At 50.6% G+C, this 23,512-nt stretch overlaps 1 protein-coding gene across 1 annotated transcript in view; it reads right to left on the bottom strand.

Annotated features, from left to right (window-relative positions):
- Positions 1-452: 452 nt before the first annotated feature.
- The window catches only part of LOC141069252 (NXPE family member 4-like), a 67,435-nt gene continuing 44,375 nt past the window's right edge, over positions 453-23,512 (bottom strand). The window contains exons 3-6 of the mRNA XM_073558705.1: positions 12,896-13,569; positions 11,907-11,968; positions 7,781-7,999; positions 453-1,000 (exon numbers count right to left, since the gene is read on the bottom strand). Of these exons, the coding sequence (XP_073414806.1) occupies positions 453-1,000; positions 7,781-7,999; positions 11,907-11,968; positions 12,896-13,569 (1,503 nt within the window). The remainder of the gene's footprint in view (positions 1,001-7,780; positions 8,000-11,906; positions 11,969-12,895; positions 13,570-23,512) is intronic.

Here is a 23,512-nt window from a genome sequence, read left to right as displayed (position 1 = left end):
TAAGAAGCAATAGAAGCTGCTGGTCTACAGGAGACGACCTGCAGTCCACAGCCTGGCAGCTGTGCAAGCAGAAACGGCACATCAGTCACAGACTCAATACCACGGTCCGGGTGTTGGTCCTAGAAGCCCTTAATTATACCCCGGCATTTCATTACATGGAAGCACGCCAGGTCATCTGCCCAGCCCGATATGGAGCACCAGAGAGTTCAACTGACTGGGGCAGATGGAGCAGAGACCAGACCAGGAACAGGGGTGTAACATTGTGATTCGTACGTCCATTGTATTCAATTGTCTCTGATAAGGAGCCTGCTGAAAACTCTTCCTGTAATTAAGATGTTTGAAAAATACATCTTTCACTAAAACCTGATTTCAAAGATAGGCCATTTTCTGACTATACATTCCCTTTAAGTTAAAAAGGACATGCCCAATGGGTTACCTTTCTTAATGTTTTTTTACGAACAGGCAAAACTGAAAGCCATACTAATGATACTTTGGAACGTATATCCCGGAGGATGGACCACCACAGTGGCCGATGCCACCGTCATGTCCCACGCATCTATAAAACCAACGTTGATTCCTTGGAAAACCTCCCTTAAGACCAGATATTGAGTATAGCCATGGAAGTCTCCTTGCATCTCCACCGGAGAATAGACTTCCCTGGTATTCTCAGACTTGATGATGACCTTGGTGTCGGGGCTTCTGATGAACAGACGTTCCACCGCTCTCCGGATATTGAAAGCCCGTTTAATAAAAACCGTAACCGGGAAATGTCTGAAGTGTTGTCCCATTGTAATAACAATGATGGTGTCCTTTCCCCCGGCCATCTGGTCAATCTGACGGCTGGTGTACATGTCCTCCTTGAAGTAGTAGAATGAGGGATGTTCTAAGGGGAATCCATGTCTCTTATAGGAGACGTACAAATCTTTCTCCAAATTTATGGCTTCCAGTGCTTTGTGCCACGACGACCACCCACCTTCATGGTAGCGGAAATACTTCACTACTGTAGGAGATAGACAAAAAATAATCTGATTAATATGGTTATATAGGTCGAAGGAGACTGACAAACCCGGGCCCCTGCGGAGTCCCTCAAACTAGGGAAAACCCTGTCTGACCCTCAACCCAGGGTTTTTGCTAAAGGTGCAAATGCCTGAGCCTCCAGCCTCTCCTTATCTCCTGCTCAGCCCTAAGCTGAACCCTCCACCCTCCACCCAGTGAGTTGTCAAACCACCAAAACCCACACAGTAATGACAGACAGGGAGAACTCAAACTGCACCGCGCCGCAACCACACAGGACAATACTATAATGTGAACAGGGCAAAACAAAGCACAAATATAGGAAGGCGAAAAGGTAACAACGGATCATACGACACCAGATATGAATTTCTCTCTCCAACACCTCCACTCCAGACCGGAACCACTTGGCACAAAACACAAGCTATAATCGCCGACGCCCACAGGCCAGCACGACTATTTAAAGACCGTGGGCGTGACCAAACATCCCACCTGATTTCCAGCTAGATTAACCCCAGATAACCTGAGTAAAATCAAGCCGGCGCCACTGAGGCTATAGTGGACGGAGATGGAACTACCGCTGCCTGCCGGACACTGTGGTGTGAACAGCGTCCGACATGACAGTACCCCGTCTTCTACGAGGGACCCCAGGGCCCTCAAGACTCATAGGACCCGGCTTGTCCGGATGACGGCGGTGAAAGGAACTGACCTGCCGATCCGCATGTATGTCCGAGGCTGGTACCCAAGACCTCTCCTCCGGACCATACCCCCGCCAGTGTACCAAATACTGAAGAGTACGGCGCAGTACTCGAGAGTCCACCACCTTGGAGACTTCAAACTCTAAATCGCCATCCACCATGACTGGAGGTGGCATCGGCGTCGTGTCCACAGAGCCTACCACCTTTTTCAATAAAGACCTGTGAAACACGTTGTGTATCTTGTATACCGCAGGAAGCTCCAACCGATAAGCAACCGGGTTTATGATGGCAGCAATCTTAAAAGGACCAATAAACCTTGGACCCAATTTCAATTATGGAATTTTGAGTTTTATGTTTTTAGTAGCTAACCACACCCAATCACCCACACACAGGTCCGGACCTGGCACGCGTCTAGAGTCAGCCACACGTTTGTATCTTGCACTCATGCTCAGCAATCGCTGTTTCACACTCCTCCAGACCGATGATAGTTGAACTCCTAACCGGTTCTCCTCTGGGACGCCCCCAGAGCCCCCCTGACGCAAGGTACAAAATTGAGGATGGTGCCCATAAACACAAAAGAACGGAGACTCTCCCGATGATTCTTGGCGGTGATTATTTAATGCGAACTCGGCCAAGGGAAGGAACGTCGACCACTCCTCTTGGTTGTCAGACACAAAACATTGCAAATACTGCTCCAGATTTTGGTTCATGCGCTCAGTTTGACCATTTGACTGCGGATGAAACGCCGATGAATGAGACAACTTGATCCCCAATCGTGAGCAAAAAGCTTTCCAAAACTTCGCCACAAACTGGGTACCCCTATCAGACACTATGTCCGACGGAACTCCGTGCAGTCTGACCACCTCCTGCACAAAGACCTGAGCCAACGTCTTAGCGTTGGGCAAGGAAGGCAACGACACAAAATGCGCCATCTTCGAAAATCGATCAACCACCACCAGGATGACCGTGTTCCCCGCCGAGGCAGGCAAGTCTGTGATAAAGTCCATGGAGATTTCTGTCCATGGCCTACTAGGTATCCCCAGAGGCTGTAGAGTGCCAGCAGGACGGGTTCTGGGCGACTTGGCCCTGGCGCACGTGATGCAAGCTGTCACGTAGGAAACCACATCCTGCCGGATTTTTGGCCACCAGAAGCGGCGCGATACCAGTTCCAAGGTGCCCCTAACCCCTGGATGACCGGCCAGGACCGAGTCGTGGTGTTCCCCAAACACTTTAAGACGAAGATGAAGGGGTACGAACGACTTATTAGCGGGAAGTCCTGGTGGTACCTCCTCCTGGGCCTCGGCAATCTCTGCCTCTACCTCAGTCGTGAGAGCCGAAACCACTACACCTTCCTGGAGGATGGGTACCGGCTCTTCCCGAGGTTCTCCCCCCGGAAAACACCTGGACAAGGCAACCGCCTTGGTGTTTTTCGCCCCAGGACGGTAAGTCACCAGAAAGTTAAAACGTGTAAAAAACAATGCCCAGCGAGCCTGCCTGGGAGACAGACGCTTGGCCGACTCCAGATAGAGCAGGTTTTTATGGTCGGTGATGACTGTGACCTGGTGGGCCGCCCCCTCTAAGAAGTGTCGCCATTCCTCAAAAGCCAATTTGATGGCCAACAACTCCCTGTTGCCGATGTCGTAATTCCGTTCGGCCGGCGACAGCTTCTTGGAGAAGTAGGCGCATGGACGCAAATTGCTCAAGGACGAGCCCTGTGACAGTACTGCCCCCACTCCCACCTCAGACGCATCGACCTCCACCGTAAAAGGTTTAGATACGTCCGGTTGCACCAGAATGGGGGCTGAAGCAAAACGGTTCTTCAGAAGCTCAAATGCACGCACCGCATCCTCAGACCAGATAGCGAGATTGGTACCTTTTTTCGTCATGTCCGTGAGCGGTTTGGCTATAGTAGAGAAATTCTTAATAAACTTCCTATAATAGTTGGCAAACCCAAGGAACCGATGGAGCGCTTTTAGATTACCAGGCCGTTCCCATCGCAGCACCGCTTGCACCTTCGCGGCATCCATTTTAAACCCTGCGGCGGACACAATATATCCCAGAAAAGGCAACTCTTGAACAAAAAACACGCATTTTTCAAGCTTAGCATAGAGCTTATTCTCACGGAGCAGCTTTAACACCTGCCTGACATGCTCTAAATGAGTGTCCTGGTCGCTCGAATAAATAAGGATATCATCCAGGTACACAATCACAAATTTCCCCAGCACATGAGCAAATACATCATTTATGAAATGTTGGAAAACAGCAGGCGCGGTTGTCAACCCAAATGGTATAACCAGGCTCTCAAAATGACCCTCAGGAGTGTTAAACGCCGTCTTCCACTCATCCCCCTGACGGACCCTTATGAGGTTATACGCCCCCCTGAGGTCAAGCTTGGAAAACCACTTCGCACCAGCCACCTGGTTGAACAAATCAGGGATCAGAGGCATCGGGTAGGGATCACGGACCGTAATCTGGTTTAACTGCCGGAAATCCAGACACGGGTGTAACCCCCCATCTTTCTTCTTAATGAAGAAAAACCCCGCTGCTACAGGCGAGGATGAAGGCCGGATGTGCCCTTTACTTAGACTCTCCGCGATGTAGTCTTTAAGAGCTTGTCTCTCCGGACCAGAAATATTAAACATCCTCGCCTTTGGCAATTTAGCCCCGGGTTTTAACCTAATTTGACAGTCATAGGCTCGATGTGGAGGTAGTTCTGAGCAACCCCTCTCAGAGAATACGTCCGCAAAATCCAGCAATGCCTCCGGAAGGCTGGACTTCACGGCGGACACACATGTGGCCAAGCAATTGTCCTGGCAGAAACTGCTCCACTGGACTATGTCCTGGGTTCTCCAGTCAATCACCGGGTTGTGCTTAGACTACCATGGGAAACCCAGGACTATTTGTGCTGGGAGATTATTGAGTACCTTACATGTAACCCACTCAGAATGTAGGACCCCAATGTGGAGTTTCACCTCAGCTACAAACTCAGTAATCTCCCCCTGTGGGAGGGGAGCGGCATTAATGGTAACCACGCGAATAGGATGAGGGAGTTTTTCGATCTTGAAACCTGCCATGCGTGCAAACTCCTCATCCATGAGATTGGTGGCTGATCCGCTATCCACAAACACTGATATAGGTAGCTCTCTGCCCGCAATAATAACCCTGGCAGGGAGCATACATTGAGATACCATCATGGAGGATATGCATACGCTCAGTTGGGTCTCCTCCATACCCTCTGAGCTTACCAGTTTTCCGCCGGTGTGACCCTCTTCGGTAGCACAGGACAAGCATTTACATAATGATCTCTTTTACCACAGTAAAAACATGCTCCATGCTTCCTGAACCCAGGAACGCGACGCTGCACATGTGATACCCCAGCGATTTGCATAGGTTCAGTGGGCTCACCTGCAGCAACCACACTTGCACCTCTGCTTTCCCCCAGGGTTAGCGTCTCCTGCGCCCCCTGACGCAAACGGCAATCAATACGAATAACCAAACTCATGGCAGACTCTAACGAAGCAGGAGTCTCATACATCAGGAGGGCCTGTTTAACTCTTTCTGAGACCCCATGAATAAACTGACTCCGCAGCGCTGGGTCGTTCCACTGTGTGTCTACCGCCCAACGGCAAAATTCGGAGCAATAGTCTTCCGCCATACGTTCCCCATGACGGAGGGCGCGGATCTTAGATTCCGCTAGAGCCAATCTGTCGGGGTTCATCATAAATGAGCCCGAGTGCTGAAAAAACATTCTCAACCGAATGAAACGTAGCAGAGTCGGCTGGTAAGGAAAACGCCCATGCTTGGGGGTCCCCACTCAGTAATGATAACACCAGACCCACCCGCTGAGCCTCATTACCTGAGGAGACCGGGCGCATGCGGAAGTATAACTTGCAGGCCTCCCGAAAGATGACAAATTTGCTGCGTTCCCCAGAAAATCGTTCAGGCAGCGGAATCTTAGGCTCTGCACCTGCACCTGCAGAAGCCGCTTGTACATTAGCTACAACCAGGCCCTGCTGCTGAACTGCCCCCTTCAACTCGGTGACCTGTACGGACAGCACCGCCAACTGGCGGTTTATGGAAGTCATGGAATCCATGGAAAAATGTTAGGCCGATTATAATGTTATGCGAGGCTTAGGTTGAAGGAGGCTGACAAAACCCGGGCCCCTGCGGAGTCCCTCAAACTAGGGAAAACCCTGTCTGACCCTCAACCCAGGGTTTTTGCTGATGGTGCAAATGCCTGAGCCTCCAGCCTCTCCTTATCTCCTGCTCAGCCCTAAGCTGAACCCTCCACACTCCACCCAGTGAGTTGTCAAACCACCAAAGCCCACACAGTAATGACAGACAGGGAGAACTCAAACTGCACCGCGCCGCACACACACAGGACAATACCGTAATGTGAACAGGGCAAAACAAAGCACAAATATAGGAAGGCGAAAAGGTAACAACGGATCATACGCCACCAGATATGAATTTCTCTCTCCAACACCTCCACTCCAGACCGGAACCACTTGGCACAAAACACAAGCTATAATCGGCGACGCCCACAGGCCAGCACGACTATTTAAAGACCGTGGGCGTGACCAAACATCCCACCTGATTTCCAGCTAGATTAACCCCAGATAACCTGAGTAAAATCAAGCCGGCGCCACTGAGGCTATAGTGGACTGAGATGGAACTACCGCTGCCTGCCGGATGCTGTGGTGTGAACAGCGTCCGACATGACAGTATGATGATGAGTTCGCCCTACTGGGTCACTGGATATTGGACCTTAATCTCTCAGCCCAGATGGATGTACAGTAACTGTGTCGCCATACCAGGCTCGGCATGTTTGAAGCAGGCGCAAGAGCTGTGTTACACAGCTGACATCTGCCGGTGGCAGCAGTGACCGGAGTTAGTTCTGATCGCTGTGGTTTAATCGTTAAGATGTTGATGTCAATCATTGACAGTGATCAGGGTGTCTATGGGTGTTGAAGGCCCCCCACTGCTTCATTGCTGCCATTTTGGTGCTCCTGTGAAGCCCAGCCACAGACTAGGCTTCACAGATCATCATTCATACTGTTTACCGCAATATAATTGTATAGCAGTGTATAGACCACTCAATAAAACAATTGCAGATTCAAGCCCCTTGAGGGCACTGAAAAATAAAGTAACTTTTTTTTTTTTTTTTTTTTTTTTAAAAAAGGGTTTAAAAAATGCAAACAAAAGCATAAAAATGTTGAATTACGCCCAGTTTAAAAAGAAAGTAATTTGCCGAATTTAGAAAAGTCCGATCTATCAAATTATAAAAATATTTAAACCCTTCGGTAAACACTGTAAAGAGGGGGGAAAAAAAAAACAAAATAGAAGAATTGCTGTTTTTCGATCTCTGCCCCTCTCCCAAAAATGCAAATGTGAAATATCTGCCAAAATGGTATCAATAAAAATGTTCGCCCGCTAAGCAAAAGTAAGCCCTCACCCAGCTCTATGGTCAGAAAAGCAAAAAACAGAAATGAAAAATAAATATAATAAAAATAAAATAAAGTTACGGGTATCATGAAATGGTGGCAAAAAAAAAACTTTTATTATTTTACTAAGTTTTGAATTTTTTTTTAACTACAATGGCAACTGAAGTTTTTTAGACTCATGCTCTCTGTCCTTTCAGGAAGATTTTTTAGCAGGCTCCTTATCATCAGAGGTAGGATTACACTGACTGATAACACCTGTATATACAGCTGAATACATAAGGTCCATCAACTACCATAGGTGATGTCACAGCTCACCCCCTCCCTCTTCCTTCCCAATGATCATTGCACCCGCTCATTGGGAAGGAAGAGGGAGGGGGTGAGGTGTGACATCACCTATGGTGGTTGATGGAGCCTGTGTATGATCTTTGCACACGCTCATTAGACGCTTCAGTACAAAAGATAGGGTCAGAGTGTGACCATTGCAGCTAATATTCATGTGTTACTTCCTCCATCAACAGGAAGTTAGAATCTAGAAAAGCCCCAGTGGCTGATGTGAAAAGTTCATGATTTATCATTATTATTTTTAATACAGGCTGTGAAATGTAAAAAAAAAAAAAAAAATCTTACTCCTGATCTCTTCTGTGAAATACATCATGAACTGGCGTAACGTGGAGTCTCCAATGAGGAAGAGCTTCTTCCCTTGTAGACACTTCAAAAAGTTCTCATCTGTCTTATATAAAGTCATGTTACAGTAGATGGGATTCCAGACTTGGTTGTAGAAGTATCCGCTCGGGAGCGGTGAGCTCATTCCCGTCTCACATTTTGGCTTTTGGGCTTTTGTTTCATCTGAAGGGAAGATACAATCAAAAGCATTAACAGAAAATTCCCTTAAAGTAATTTGAATGAGACCCAATTGCAAAAAAATATTTTTAGCCTCAAATGCCTACATTTAAGTAAGAGAAAAAAAAATGTCCCTAACTCTAACCCCTTTAAGGAGTTGCATACTTCAGCCAATTCTTTTAGGTTAGACCTTTTGTCAGGGATAGGGGTATGTTGACCTTTGGCCGCACACGGCTATCACATGTGCAGGGGGGCTTATCTTAGTTATCCCACCACTGTCACAATGTGATGGAAAACAGCAAGCTAGTCTTGCCCTAACAATTTACCGCAGGAGCTTATTGAACTTATCCCACTGCTCTCCGCTATATGTCACAAACTGCAGGGATTTATGTATATCCCACTTTTCAGTTCCACTTTGGAACTTGCAGCTCTACAGCGCCCCCCTTACCCTCAGGTCAGTCAGAGAACTGCACCTAGGATAATTAGCTGCCGGACAGGCCACGTGATGTTCACTGGCTATTAGGCACTTTGAAGTGAGGGAATTATAAATGCTTTGGCCGCAGCCACACAATCAGCTTATAAAACCCCTTCCGTCACTGCCAGCTAGCCCACCTAGCCAAAACACACTTCGCTGCCACCAGCTTCTGATCTCTCTATTAATATTTAAAATTAATGAAGGGGTACGAAGTCAACCCAAATTAGTAGCGCAATCACTTCAGGCATGTCAAAGTTTGGTATAGAGCACGGAGACTGAACTAATAATTTTATATTTTACTCCCAAAAGATAGGCAGTGTTTACAGAGATATAAAAAGATTTTACAATATGAGACAATTAAAATAAGTACAAAGCGAATACAAATAAAAAAGAGGATTAACAGAAGAAAAGAGGCACTCACATGTTACTTAGATCATTTCAGGCAAAACCCAAAACCATGCTGGTGGGAGGAGCCAAACATCACAATGCATTGAGGGGTCTGTATGCAGCAGTTTCCCAGGCTAGGATGAGGGCTGTCCTGTGTGAAAGTGACTTATACGCCTGGGCTTGTGACAACACTAAAGGGGCTGACTTGTGACAGTCCTCCCCTCTCTCAGAGTTACAGATCTGGTTCTGAAAACTTATAACGATCATAACTGGAGTTAAGAACCTAGCAGAATATCTGCAGAACCCTCATTCGTCTTATATTGAAATTAGCTTTCCAATGATTCCAAATTCGGACTAGTTATTCTACTCGGTTCAGGAGAAATCCATGTCTCCCGTTCTGTTAGCGCTGGAACCGGGAAAAACATGGGCTATGAAGCTTAGTCGACGCATGTCCCAGATATGTAGTTTTATTTTTCTATCACAACCTCACATCGCTTTATGACTAGTGTTGAGCATTCCGATACCACAAATATCGGGTATCGGCCGATATTCGCAGTATCGGAATTCCGATACCGAGTACCAATATTTTTACAATATCGAATACCGGAATCGGAAGTTCTCATAATGCTATCAGCCAGTTGTGTTAGCCATGTTAACTAATGGCATGGCTGTGATTGGCTGCTGAACAGACCCCCGGCAGCCCGCACAGACCCCCGGCAGCCCGCACAGACCCACGGCAGGCCCGTACAGACCCCCGGCAGCCCGCACAGACCCCTGGCAGGCCCGTACAGACCCCCGGCAGGCCCGCACAGACCCCCAGCAGCCCATACAGACCCCCGGCAGCCCGCACAGACCCACGGCAGGCCGTACAGACCCCTGGCAGGCCCGCACAGACCCTCGGCAGGTCCGCACAGACCCCCGGCAGGCCCGCACAGACCCCCGGCAGGCCCGCACAGACCCCCGGCAGGCCCGCACAGACCCCACCTGCACACACAGACACGCACAGTGTCCGCCCACGCATCGCCCACACTCTTCCCCCCTCCCGAACTGGATGTGCAAGTAAAGAAAGGGTTTATTTTAATTCCGATATTTGTGCCCCATTGACTTGCATGGGTTTCCGGTATCGGAATCGGCGATACCCGATACTTTTTGGGTATCGGTCCGATTCAATCCGATCCGATACTTCACGATATCGGATGGTATCGCTCAACACTATTTATGACCAAATGATTAGATTCCCATTATTGTCTATAGGAAATCCTCACATGGTGGAGAGACAAAGAAGCTCACTGCTGTGAGGAGGGAAATCACTCACTGGTGTCTCAGATTACACTGAGTGTGTGTGCAGGCTGGGGGAAGGGGAAGCAAAGGGGGGTGGACAGTGTCAGGCTGTGAGTAAGCAGAAATTAGCAGGCATGACAGGCAAAAGGGAAAAGAACAGGGGGGGTCAAACCCTCATCACTGACATAGCAGAGTTCAGTATGTGAAGAGAAGATTTTGGAATGGTCCGGAAGTAGTGATAATAGGGAAAAATACATGACACTTTACATTATCGTTACACCTTTACCCTGACTGTTCTAGAACACTCAGAAATACGTTGCCATCAATAAATATACAATTTTCCTACAGCGCTCCTAGTGACGAAATACAGTATTTCATGATGTCTATGTGATGTACACAGAAGCCAAGTACTTCAGAGATCATCTTTGTGGGCTCCTCTAGCTGGACGAATATAGTTACCCCACAGGGATCGTTGACTACAAGGGGCAAAAACCCTCAAACAGATGTCTACAGATAGGATGATAATTCCTAGCGATGTTTCATTGGATTTTTATGGGTCCTAACGTTGACTTAAAGGGTAGCTTCCTAGAATTGGAAGTTGCGATAATTTTCTTCCTCCAGGAGAGCTACTTTCCCCACGGAGGAAAAAAATATCCTTACACATGACCTGGATCTCTTCACTGAACAAAGGGACCAAGACATATGATAACGGAAAAGGGCTTCTAAAACCAGACAACCCCTTTATTTCAATAAACAGTTGATCTAACCCTATGGTATTGGTATAAAATAAATCTTAAAGGGTATGCATAGTTTTTGCAACCATGGTTTGTTTTAGTGCTTTGAGAATAAAAAGGAAAACTAAGCAACTTTATGGTTAGTCTCAGTAGAGAAAAAAGCCTTACCGTTTGGTAAATACAATCTGTATGTGTCTCCGTGGTTACAGACTACAAACAAACCCTGTGTAGTCAGAGCCTGCAGTTTTTAAAACTTTATACTCATTAATAAGATGTCCTAATAACCCAGTGCCTTCAGGAGGGAAGGGGAAAACATGGATTTATGTGTGTGTAAAAATGTCAGCGAATAGTGTTTGGATATCACTTTGTAGAGGCATTAAGAACAGCATCTTCCCTACATTTTTCACCTCTTTTCATGCATTCTACCTTAAAGGGGAGTTATCCTCAGGTCATAAGTGGGCAGCTTTTGATTTTACTTTTTTCCCACTGTTCCGCTGAGTATTCCTTTTTTTGTATTTTTAAAATCCGTAATACGGTTCCAGAGATATGACCCTTTTTATTCAGTGCTAGTTGTAATGGACTTTATCAAGGGGGCGTGGCTCACAAGATTCTCTGGGGGCGTGCCTTTAAGCCACTCTGCATTATTACCCTGTGAGCCACGCCCCTTTTGGGAAAGACCATAAAATGTGGTGCTAAATAAAATGTCCCATAGCTCTGGAACCATAGGACGGATTTAAAAAAAACAAAAGGCAGAATACTCAGGGGATAAGTGGGAATAATATAGGGACATTTTTGACCTGGTGACAGTTCCCCCTTAAAGGAACACTTTACACACTGAGTATACTCTTTACATTAGATGGATTTTTTTGGGTAATTGTGGAGATTTCTAGATCTTGCCGACAGGGAATGGAGGACTATGGACTGTGGTAAAGAAAATAAAACAACAATTTGATATGCAAATCCTGTGACCTGTCCCGACACCTCTTTGGCTTATTGAGTTAATACCTAGGAGCCATCTTGTATTGCATAAACTTACTTTTACATCTGGTGACTGCTATGTCATCAAAAGTTGTGGGAATTTCAACGGCGACATTTGGTCTTAAAAAAGAATAATAAAAAAATAGAAACAGTTTACATTTTGACAGAGACATAAAATACATGTAAAATCCAGTTCTGCACTGTGTAACATAAAATATCTTCTTAAAAGGAAACCATCACCAGCAGGCTAGCTGCCGTTGGCTTTTTTTTTTACGTGTTAATTATGAGTGTAGGACAACCCAGCTTGTTAACACAGAAATACCCAAATATTTTAAGACTCAGACATCAACTTGTCTGAATATTACATAAATAAAACTTGCATTGGGTGTTCATGTGTTAATGCATCAGACCACAAGAATATTAAACAGTTAATGTGTCATCAGATCAAGTGCAAATTCATAACAGGGCAACATTACAAAATAAATGCACTAGCTAAGGACAAATAGTAAAATCAGATTCCGTTACCGCAAAATGCCTTCTTGTTGACAGTTTCCAGGTTCCAATAAACAATCAGAATCCTTTTATTTTTACTCTGGACAGAGCATTAAAGAACTAAATCTAAGTCACTATGGCCTTACAGGTATGATGAAGTCACTAAAATGGAGACAGACTTAACATTTCAATTAAGGGGAAGCTTAAAGGGACATTTTACAACTTGTACATTTATAACATAAGCAAATAAATACTGCCAACCTACAGTGACCACTAGGGGGAGCTTAGAAACTTGCTGTATACAGATTTATCATTGACTTCAATGTGGAACTAGTATTCAGTAAGCTCATGAGCTCCCTCTAGTGGTGGCTGAAGATTGAAAGAGTTTATTACTAAACTGTATCTTTATGTAGAGGGGATTGGAGCCATGTAGAAGAAGAAAAAAAGCTCTGAATGCTATATTTTTTATTAGAAAAAAGTTGTATATTTTTGAGTCTTTTTAGAATTTTTGGGGATTTTTCTGTTGATCCCGTTATTACAGAATGGACACTATACCTCTTAAACATTTCTCTTTCCTCAGGCGTAAGATATGAGACATGAAGCTCGTAGCCCCTCATTTCTCTCAGACTTTCACAATTGAAGTTTGGAACTTTGTAGCAGAAGTAAGCCTCCTCGTATAGGGTGTCCTCGTACTCACAGATCTCCTTACCATCAGCAACGGGGAGTTCAAAACCACATTTACTGGCAGCTTCTTTACCAAATTTTTCATATTTGCCCTCAAACCCAATAACGCCTAAGCTGGAATGCCTGGCTCTCCACAAAGCGGCGACCCCCTCACTGGGGTGGAATAAGAGGACGTTGACTTTGGCTTTGCCGGCCCAGTACAAGGGAAAGCGGATATGGTAGGACCCATTGTTAAAATCTGTAATAATTCCCGATACGGCAGCTCCAAGTCCTGCAGAAAAGAGTCTTGGTCTTACAAAGTCTCCTCCATACGTCTTCCTGTTGCCCAAGTGGTCGAACATATCGACCTGCACCACAAGGTCGTCTCCGACACAATACGTCTCCCGGGGGTTTACAAGGACAACCTTACTGTGTTTCCCACTTGTGGTGGTGTTAAAGTAGGTAAATGTCACATCGGGGATAAGTTTTTCAAGTTTCTGATTCATTGCATCAATATTGGATTGCAGATCTGTCTTACGTGGCTTGAATGAATCCAGTAGTTTATGCTGGTAAAAAAAAAAAAAAACAACAAAAATATCTATTATCTATATGCCAATATAGAATTGCAAGAAAGAATTAAAAAAACAATTTTTAATTTAAAATAAAATTTGCAAAAAAAATTGAGATAATCCAAGGCTTCCAACAGACACGTCAACCTAATTATACTCCTCAATATAAGAAATGACAACACCAAGGAGGAAATCCATCCTGTGCTTTCCAGCATTCCACCAATTTTCCTTCTTGGTGTTGTAATTTCAATGCGAATATGATTTCCATAGTGTGACGACTCCTGGAGTGGACCCTCTGGGCCCTGACACCAACCCACCCAGGGCGAGCTGACCTAGTGAGGACCACCCCCTATACAGGGAGTGTCAGGGGCAGACCCAGGGGGGGTAAAGTACCACGACCGCTGGAACCAGGTGGCCGGCTCGAAGGAGGCGCGAGAGAGTGTATCTAGCAAGGTGCAGTAGGGAACACGCAGGATACAGGGGTGTGTAAAGCGTGTACACAGGGGCACGCTGGGTATAGCATCGTGCAGAGCGAGTACACGGAGGCACGCAGGGTTCAGGACTGTACAGGGAGTGTATACGGGATCATGCAGGATACTGGATAGAGCAGGGCGCGGACACGGAGGTACGCAGGGTTCTGGACAGTAAAGGGTGTGTATGCGGGGGCACGCTAGGTACAGGAGTGCGTATAGCGTGCACTGAAAAGCACACCCGGGTATGAGGCAAAGCAAGGCGCATGCTGGTAAGCACGCCTGAGTACTAGGTAATGCAGAGCGTGTGCTAGGCAGCACGGCAGAGCTCAAGGCAGGAGCAGAGTGTGTGCTAAGAAGCAAGACAGGGCACAAGGCAGGAGCAGAGCGTGTGCTAAGAAACACGACAGGGCACAAGGCAGGAGCAGAGCGTGTGCTAAGAAACACGACAGGGCACAAGGCAGGAGCAGAGCGTGTGCTAAGAAACACGACAGGGCACAAGGCAGGAGCAGAGCGTGTGCTAAGAAACACGACAGGGCACAAGGCAGGAGCAGAGCATGTGCTAAGAAGCACGACAGGGCACAAGGCAGGAGCAGAGCGTGTGCTAAGAAGCACGACAGGGCCCAAGGCAGGAGCAGAGCGTGTGCTAAGAAGCACGACAGGGCACAAGGCAGGAGCAGAGCGTGTGCTAAGAAGCACGACAGGGCCCAAGGCAGGAGCAGAGCGTGTGCTAAGAAACACGACAGGGCCCAAGGCAGGAGCAGAGCGTGTGCTAAGAAACACGACAGGGCACAAGGCAGGAGCAGAGCATGTGCTAAGAAGCACGACAGGGCACAAGGCAGGAGCAGAGCGTGTGCTAAGAAGCACGACAGAGCACAAGGCAGGAGCAGAGCGTGTGCTAAGAAGCACGACAGGGCACAAGGCAGGAGCAGAGCGTGTGCTAAGAAGCACGACAGGGCACAAGGCAGGAGCAGAGGGTGTGCTAAGAAGCACGACAGGGCCCAAGGCAGGAGCAGAGCGTGTGCTAAGAAGCACGACAGGGCACAAGGCAGGAGCAGAGTGTGTGCTAAGAAGCACGACAGAGCACAAGGCAGGAGCAGAGCGTGTGCTAAGAAGCAAGACAGGGCACAAGGCAGGAGCAGAGTGTGTGCTAAGAAGCACGATAGGGCACAAGGCAGAAGCAGAGCGTGTGCTAAGAAGCACGACAGGGCACAAGGCAGGAGCAGAGCATGTGCTAAGAAGCACGACAGAGCACAAGGCAGAAGCGGAGCGTGTGCTAAGAAGCACGACAGAGCACAAGGCAGGAGCAGAGCGTGTGCTAAGAAGCACGACAGGGCACAAGGCAGGAGCAGAGCGTGTGCTAAGAAGCACGACAGGGCACAAGGCAGGAGCAGAGCGTGTGCTAAGAAGCACGACAGGGCACAAAGCAGGAGCAGAGCGTGTGCTAAGAAGCACGACAGGGCACAAGGCAGGAGCAGAGCGTGTGCTAAGAAGCACGACAGGGCACAAGGCAGGAGCAGAGCGTGTGCTAAGAAGCACGACAGGGCACAAAGCAGGAGCAGAGCGTGTGCTAAGAAGCACGACAGAGCACAAGGCAGGAGCAGAGCGTGTGCTAAGAAGCACGACAGGGCACAAGGCAGAAGCGGAGCGTGTGCTAAGAAGCACGACAGGGCACAAGGCAGGAGCAGAGCATGTGCTAAGAAGCACGACAGAGCACAAGGCAGAAGCGGAGCGTGTGCTAAGAAGCACGACAGAGCACAAGGCAGTAGCAGAGCGTGTGCTAAGAAGCACGACAGAGCACAAGGCAGAAGCAGAGCGTGTGCTAAGAAGCACGACAGAGCACAAGGCAGGAGCAGAGCGTGTGCTAAGAAGCACGACAGGGCACAAGGCAGGAGCAGAGCGCGTGCTAAGAAGCACGACAGGGCACAAGGCAGGAGCAGAGCGTGTGCTAAGAAGCACGACAGGGCACAAGGCAGGAGCAGAGCGTGTGCTAAGAAGCACACAGAGCACAAGGCAGGAGCAGAGCGTGTGCTAAGAAGCACGACAGGGCACAAGGCAGAAGCAGAGCGTGTGCTAAGAAGCACGACAGGGCACAAGGCAGAAGCGGAGCGTGTGCTAAGAAGCACGACAGAGCACAAGGCAGGAGCAGAGCGTGTGCTAAGAAGCACGACAGGGCACAAGGCAGGAGCAGAGCGTGTGCTAAGAAGCACGTCAGAGCACAAGGCAGAAGCAGAGCGTGTGCTAAGAAGCACGACAGAGCACAAGGCAGGAGCAGAGCGTGTGCTAAGAAGCACGACAGGGCACAAGGCAGAAGCGGAGCGTGTGCTAAGAAGCACGACAGAGCACAAGGCAGGAGCAGAGCGTGTGCTAAGAAGCACGACAGGGCACAAGGCAGGAGCAGAGCGTGTGCTAAGAAGCACGACAGGGCACAAGGCAGGAGCAGAGCGTGTGCTAAGAAGCACGACAGGGCACAAGGCAGGAGCAGAGCGTGTGCTAAGAAGCACGACAGGGCACAAAGCAGGAGCAGAGCGTGTGCTAAGAAGCACGACAGGGCACAAGGCAGGAGCAGAGCGTGTGCTAAGAAGCACGACAGGGCACAAGGCAGGAGCAGAGCGTGTGCTAAGAAGCACGACAGGGCACAAAGCAGGAGCAGAGTGTGGGCTAAGAAGCACGACAGAGCACAAGGCAGGAGCAGAGCGTGTGCTAAGAAGCACGACAGGGCACAAGGCAGAAGCGGAGCGTGTGCTAAGAAGCACGACAGGGCACAAGGCAGGAGCAGAGCATGTGCTAAGAAGCACGACAGAGCACAAGGCAGAAGCGGAGCGTGTGCTAAGAAGCACGACAGAGCACAAGGCAGTAGCAGAGCGTGTGCTAAGAAGCACGACAGGGCACAAGGCAGGAGCAGAGCGCGTGCTAAGAAGCACGACAGGGCACAAGGCAGGAGCAGAGCGTGTGCTAAGAAGCACACAGAGCACAAGGCAGGAGCAGAGCGTGTGCTAAGAAGCACGACAGGGCACAAGGCAGAAGCAGAGCGTGTGCTAAGAAGCACGACAGGGCACAAGGCAGAAGCGGAGCGTGTGCTAAGAAGCACGACAGAGCACAAGGCAGGAGCAGAGCGTGTGCTAAGAAGCACGACAGGGCACAAGGAAGGAGCAGAGCGTGTGCTAAGAAGCACGTCAGAGCACAAGGCAGAAGCAGAGCGTGTGCTAAGAAGCACGACAGAGCACAAGGCAGGAGCAGAGCGTGTGCTAAGAAGCACGACAGGGCACAAGGCAGAAGCGGAGCGTGTGCTAAGAAGCACGACAGAGCACAAGGCAGGAGCAGAGCGTGTGCTAAGAAGCACGACAGGGCACAAGGCAGGAGCAGAGCGCGTGCTAAGAAGCACGACAGGGCACAAGGCAGGAGCAGAGTGTGTGCTAAGAAGCACGACAGAGCACAAGGCAGAAGCAGAGCGTGTGCTAAGAAGCACGACAGGGCACAAGGCAGGAGCAGAGCGTGTGCTAAGAAGCACACAGAGCACAAGGCAGGAGCAGAGCGTGTGCTAAGAAGCACGACAGGGCACAAAGCAGAAGCAGAGCGTGTGCTAAGAAGCACGACAGGGCACAAGGCAGAAGCGGAGCGTGTGCTAAGAAGCACGACAGAGCACAAGGCAGGAGCAGAGCGTGTGCTAAGAAGCACGTCAGAGCACAAGGCAGAAGCAGAGCGTGTGCTAAGAAGCACGAAAGGGCACAAGGCAGGAGCAGAGCGTGTGCTAAGAAGCACGACAGAGCACAAGACAGAAGCAGAGCGTGTGCTAAGAAGCACGACAGAGCACAAGGCAGAAGCAGAGCGTGTGCTAAGAAGCACGACAGGGCACAAGGCAGAAGCAGATCGTGTGCTAAGAAGCACGACAGGGCACAAGGCAGAAGCAGAGCGTGTGCTAAGAAGCACGACAGAGCACAAGGCAGGAGCAGAGCGTGTGCTAAGAAGCACGACAGAGCACAAGGCAGGAGCAGAGCGTGTGGTAAGAAGCACGACAGGGCACAAGGCAGGAGCAGAGCGTGTGCTAAGAAGCACGACAGAGCACAAGGCAGAAGCAGAGCGTGTGCTAAGAAGCACGACAGAGCACAAGGCAGGAGCAGAGCGTGTGCCAAGAATCACGACAGAGCACAAGGCAGGAGCAGAGCGTGTGCTAAGAAGCACGACAGGGCACAAGGCAGGAGCAGAGCGTGTGCTAAGAAGCACGACATGGCACAAGGCAGGAGCAGAGCGTGTGCTAAGAAGCACGACAGGGCACAAGGCAGGAGCAGAGCGTGTGCTAAGAAGCACGACAGGGCACAAGGCAGGAGCAGAGCGTGTGCTAAGAAGCACGACAGGGCACAAGGCAGAAGCAGAGCATGTGCTAAGAAGCACGACAGAGCACAAGGCAGGAGCAGAGCGTGTGCTAAGAAGCACGACAGGGCCCAAGGCAGGAGCAGAGTGTGTGCTAAGAAGCACGACAGAGCACAAGGCAGGAGCAGAGCGTGTGCTAAGAAGCACGACAGGGCACAAGGCAGAAGCAGAGCATGTGCTAAGAAGCACGACAGGGCACAAGGCAGGAGCAGAGCGTGTGCTAAGAAGCACGACAGGGCCCAAGGCAGGAGCAGAGTGTGTGCTAAGAAGCACGACAGAGCACAAGGCAGGAGCAGAGCGTGTGCTAAGAAGCATGACAGGGCACAAGGCAGAAGCAGAGCATGTGCTAAGAAGCACGACAGAGCACAAGGCAGGAGCAGAGCGTGTGCTAAGAAGCACGACAGAGCACAAGGCAGAAGCAGAGCGTGTGCTAAGAAGCAAGACAGAGCACAAGGCAGGAGCAGAGCGTGTGCTAAGAAGCACGACAGGGCACAAGGCAGGAGCAGAGCGTGTGCTAAGAAGCACGACAGAGCACAAGGCAGAAGCAGAGCGTGTGCTAAGAAGCACGACAGGGCACAAGGCAGAAGCAGAGCGTGTGCTAAGAAGCACGACAGAGCACAAGGCAGGAGCAGAGCGTGTGCTAAGAAGCACGACAGAGCACAAGGCAGGAGCAGAGCGTGTGCTAAGAAGCACGACAGGGCACAAGGCAGGAGCAGAGCGTGTGCTACGAAGCACGACAGGGCACAAGGCTGAAGCAGAGCGTGTGCTAAGAAGCACGACAGGGCACAAGGCAGGAGCAGAGCGTGTGCTAAGAAGCACGACAGAGCACAAGGCAGAAGCAGAGCGTGTGCTAAGAAGCACGACAGAGCACAAGGCAGAAGCAGAGCGTGTGCTAAGAAGCACGACAGGGCACAAGGCAGGAGCAGAGCGTGTGCTAAGAAGTACGACAGGGCACAAGGCAGGAGCAGATCGTGTGCTAAGAAGCACGACAGGGCCCAAGGCAGGAGCAGAGCGTGTGCTAAGAAGCACGACAGAGCACAAGGCAGGATCAGAGCGTGTGCTAAGAAGCACGACAGAGCACAAGGCAGGAGCAGAGCGTGTGCTAAGAAGCACGACAGGGTACAAGGCAGAAGCAGAGCGTGTGCTAAGAAGCCCGACAGAGCACAAGGCAGAAGCAGAGCGTGTGCTAAGAAGCACGACAGAGCACAAGGCAGAAGCAGAGCGTGTGCTAAGAAGCACGACAGGGCACAAGGTAGGAGCAGAGCGTGTGCTAAGAAGCACGACAGAGTACAAGGCAGAAGCAGAGCGTGTGCTAAGAAGCACGACAGGGCACAAGGCAGAAGCAGAGCGTGTGCTAAGAAGCACGACAGGGCACAAGGCAGGAGCAGAGCGTGTGCTAAGAAGCACGACAGAGCACAAGGCAGGAGCAGAGCGTGTGCTAAGAAGCACGACAGAGCACAAGGCAGAAGCAGAGCGTGTGCTAAGAAGCACGACAGGGCACAAGGCAGAAGCAGAGCGTGTGCTAAGAAGCACGACAGGACACAAGGCAGAAGCAGAGCGTGTGCTAAGAAGCACGACAGGGCACAAGGCAGGAGCAGAGCGTGTGCTAAGAAGCACGACAGGGCACAAGGCAGGAGCAGAGCGTGTGCTAAGAAGCACAACAGGGCACAAGGCAGAAGCAGAGCGTGTGCTAAGAAGCACGACAGAACACAAGGCAGGAGCAGAGCGTGTGCTAAGAAGCACGACAGGGGCCAAGGCAGGAGCAGAGCGTGTGCTAAGAAGCACGACAGAGCAGAAGGCAGGAGCAGAGCGTGTGCTAAGAAGCACGACAGAGCACAAGGCAGGAGCAGAGCGTGTGCTAAGAAGCACGACAGGGTACAAGGCAGAAGCAGAGCGTGTGCTAAGAAGCACGACAGAGCACAAGGCAGAAGCAGAGCGTGTGCTAAGAAGCACGACAGGGCACAAGGCAGAAGCAGAGCGTGTGCTAAGAAGCACGACAGGGCACAAGGCAGGAGCAGAGCGTGTGCTAAGAAGCATGACAGAGCACAAGGCAGAAGCAGAGCGTGTGCTAAGAAGCACGACAGGGCACAAGGCAGAAGCAGAGCGTGTGCTAAGAAGCACGACAGGGCACAAGGCAGGAGCAGAGCGTGTGCTAAGAAGCACGACAGGGCACAAGGCAGGAGCAGAGCGTGTGCTAAGAAGCACGACAGGGCACAAGGCAGGAGCAGAGCGTGTGCTAAGAAGCACGACAGAGCACAAGGCAGAAGCAGAGCGTGTGCTAAGAAGCACGACAGGGCACAAGGCAGGAGCAGAGCGTGTGCTAAGAAGCACGACAGAGCACAAGGCAGGAGCAGAGCGTGTGCTAAGAAACACAACAGAGCACAAGGCAGGAGCAGAGCGTGTGCTAAGAAGCACGACAGGGCACAAGGCAGGAGCAGAGCGTGTGCTAAGAAGCACGACAGGGCACAAGGCAGGAGCAGAGCGTGTGCTAAGAAGCACGACAGAGCACAAGGCAGAAGCAGAGCGTGTGCTAAGAAGCACGACAGGGCACAAGGCAGGAGCAGAGCATGTGCTAAGAAGCACGACAGGGCACAAGGCAGGAGCAGAGCGTGTGCTAAGAAGCACGACAGGGCACAAGGCAGGAGCAGAGCGTGTGCTAAGAAGCACGACAGAGCACAAGGCAGAAGCAGAGCGTGTGCTAAGAAGCACGACAGGGCACAAGGCAGAAGCAGAGCGTGTGCTAAGAAGCACGACAGGGCACAAGGCAGGAGCAGAGCGTGTGCTAAGAAGCACGACAGGGCACAAGGCAGAAGCAGAGCGTGTGCTAAGAAGCACGACAGAGCACAAGGCAGAAGCAGAGCTTGTGCTAAGAAGCACGACAGGGCACAAGGCAGGAGCAGAGCGTGTGCTAAGAAGCACGACAGAGCACAAGGCAGAAGCAGAGCGTGTGCTAAGAAGCACGACAGGGCACAAGGCTGAAGCAGAGCGTGTGCTAAGAAGCACGACAGGGCACAAGGCAGGAGCAGAGCGTGTGCTAAGAAGCACGACAGAGCACAAGGCAGAAGCAGAGCGTGTGCTAAGAAGCACGACAGGGCACAAGGCAGAAGCAGAGCGTGTGCTAAGAAGCACGACAGGGCACAAGGCAGGAGCAGAGCGTGTGCTAAGAAGCACGACAGAGCACAAGGCAGGAGCAGAGCGTGTGCTAAGAAGCACGACAGGGCACACGGCAGGAGCAGAGCGTGTGCTAAGAAGCACGACAGGGCACAAGGCAGGAGCAGAGCGTGTGCTAAGAAGCACGACAGGGCACAAGGCAGAAGCAGAGCGTGTGCTAAGAAGCACGACAGGGCACAAGGCAGGAGCAGAGCGTGTGCTAAGAAGCACGACAGAGCACAAGGCAGAAGCAGAGCGTGTGCTAAGAAGCACGACAGGGCACAAGGCAGGAGCAGAGCGTGTGCTAAGAAGCACGACAGGGCAAAAGGCAGAAGCAGAGCGTGTGCTAAGAAGCACGACAGAGCACAAGGCAGAAGCAGAGCGTGTGCTAAGAAGCACGACAGAGCACAAGGCAGAAGCAGAGCGTGTGCTAAGAAGCACGACAGGGCACAAGGCAGAAGCAGAGCGTGTGCTAAGAAGCACGACAGGGCACAAGGCAGGAGCAGAGCGTGTGCTAAGAAGCACGACAGAGCACAAGGCAGAAGCAGAGCGTGTGCTAAGAAGCACGACAGGGCACAAGGCAGGAGCAGAGCGTGTGCTAAGAAGCACGACAGGGCACAAGGCAGAAGCGGAGCGTGTGCTAAGAAGCACGACAGAGCACAAGGCAGAAGCAGAGCGTGTGCTAAGAAGCACGACAGAGCACAAGGCAGAAGCAGAGCGTGTGCTAAGAAGCACGACAGGGCACAAGGCAGGAGCAGAGCGTGTGCTAAGAAGCACGACAGGGCCCAAGGCAGGAGCAGAGCATGTGCTAAGAAGCACAACAGAGCACAAGGCAGGAGCAGAGCGTGTGCTAAGAAGCACGACAGAGCACAAGGCAGGAGCAGAGCGTGTGCTAAGAAGCACGACAGAGCACAAGGCAGGAGCAGAGCGTGTGCTAAGAAGCACGACAGGGTACAAGGCAGAAGCAGAGCGTGTGCTAAGAAGCCCGACAGAGCACAAGGCAGAAGCAGAGCGTGTGCTAAGAAGCACGACAGGGCACAAGGCAGGAGCAGAGCGTGTGCTAAGAAGCACGACAGGGCACAAGGCAGAAGCAGAGCGTGTGCTAAGAAGCACGACAGGGCACAAGGCAGAAGCAGAGCGTGTGCTAAGAAGCACGACAGGGCACAATGCAGGAGCAGAGCGTGTGCTAAGAAGCACGACAGAGCACAAGGCAGAAGCAGAGCGTGTGCTAAGAAGCACGACAGGGCACAAGGCAGGAGCAGAGCGTGTGCTAAGAAGCACGACAGGGCACAAGGCAGGAGCAGAGCGTGTGCTAAGAAGCACGACAGAGCACAAGGCAGAAGCAGAGCGTGTGCTAAGAAGCACGACAGGGCACAAGGCAGGAGCAGAGCGTGTGCTTAGAAGCACGACAGGGCACAAGGCAGGAGCAGAGCGTGTGCTAAGAAGCACGACAGAGCACAAGGCAGGAGCAGAGCGTGTGCTAAGAAGCACGACAGGGCACAAGGCAGAAGCAGAGCGTGTGCTAAGAAGCACGACAGGGCACAAGGCAGGAGCAGAGCGTGTGCTAAGAAGCACGACAGGGCACAAGGCAGGAGCAGAGCGTGTGCTAAGAAGCACGACAGAGCACAAGGCAGAAGCAGAGCGTGTGCTAAGAAGCACGACAGGGCACAAGGCAGAAGCAGAGCGTGTGCTAAGAAGCACGACAGAGCACAAGGCAGGAGCAGAGCGTGTGCTAAGAAGCACGACAGAGCACAAGGCAGAAGCAGAGCGTGTGCTAAGAAGCACGACAGGGAACAAGGCAGGAGCAGAGCGTGTGCTAAGAAGCACGACAGAGCACAAGGCAGGAGCAGAGCGTGTGCTAAGAAGCACGACAGGGCACAAGGCAGAAGCAGAGCGTGTGCTAAGAAGCACGACAGCGCACAAGGCAGAAGCAGAGCGTGTGCTAAGAA

This window comes from Dendrobates tinctorius, unplaced genomic scaffold (genome assembly GCF_039654945.1).
Source record: "Dendrobates tinctorius isolate UK_male_01 unplaced genomic scaffold, ASM3965494v1 ptg000257l, whole genome shotgun sequence".
Classification (NCBI taxonomy): Eukaryota; Metazoa; Chordata; class Amphibia; order Anura; family Dendrobatidae; genus Dendrobates; species Dendrobates tinctorius.
This window is presented reverse-complemented; position numbering and strand designations above follow the sequence as displayed.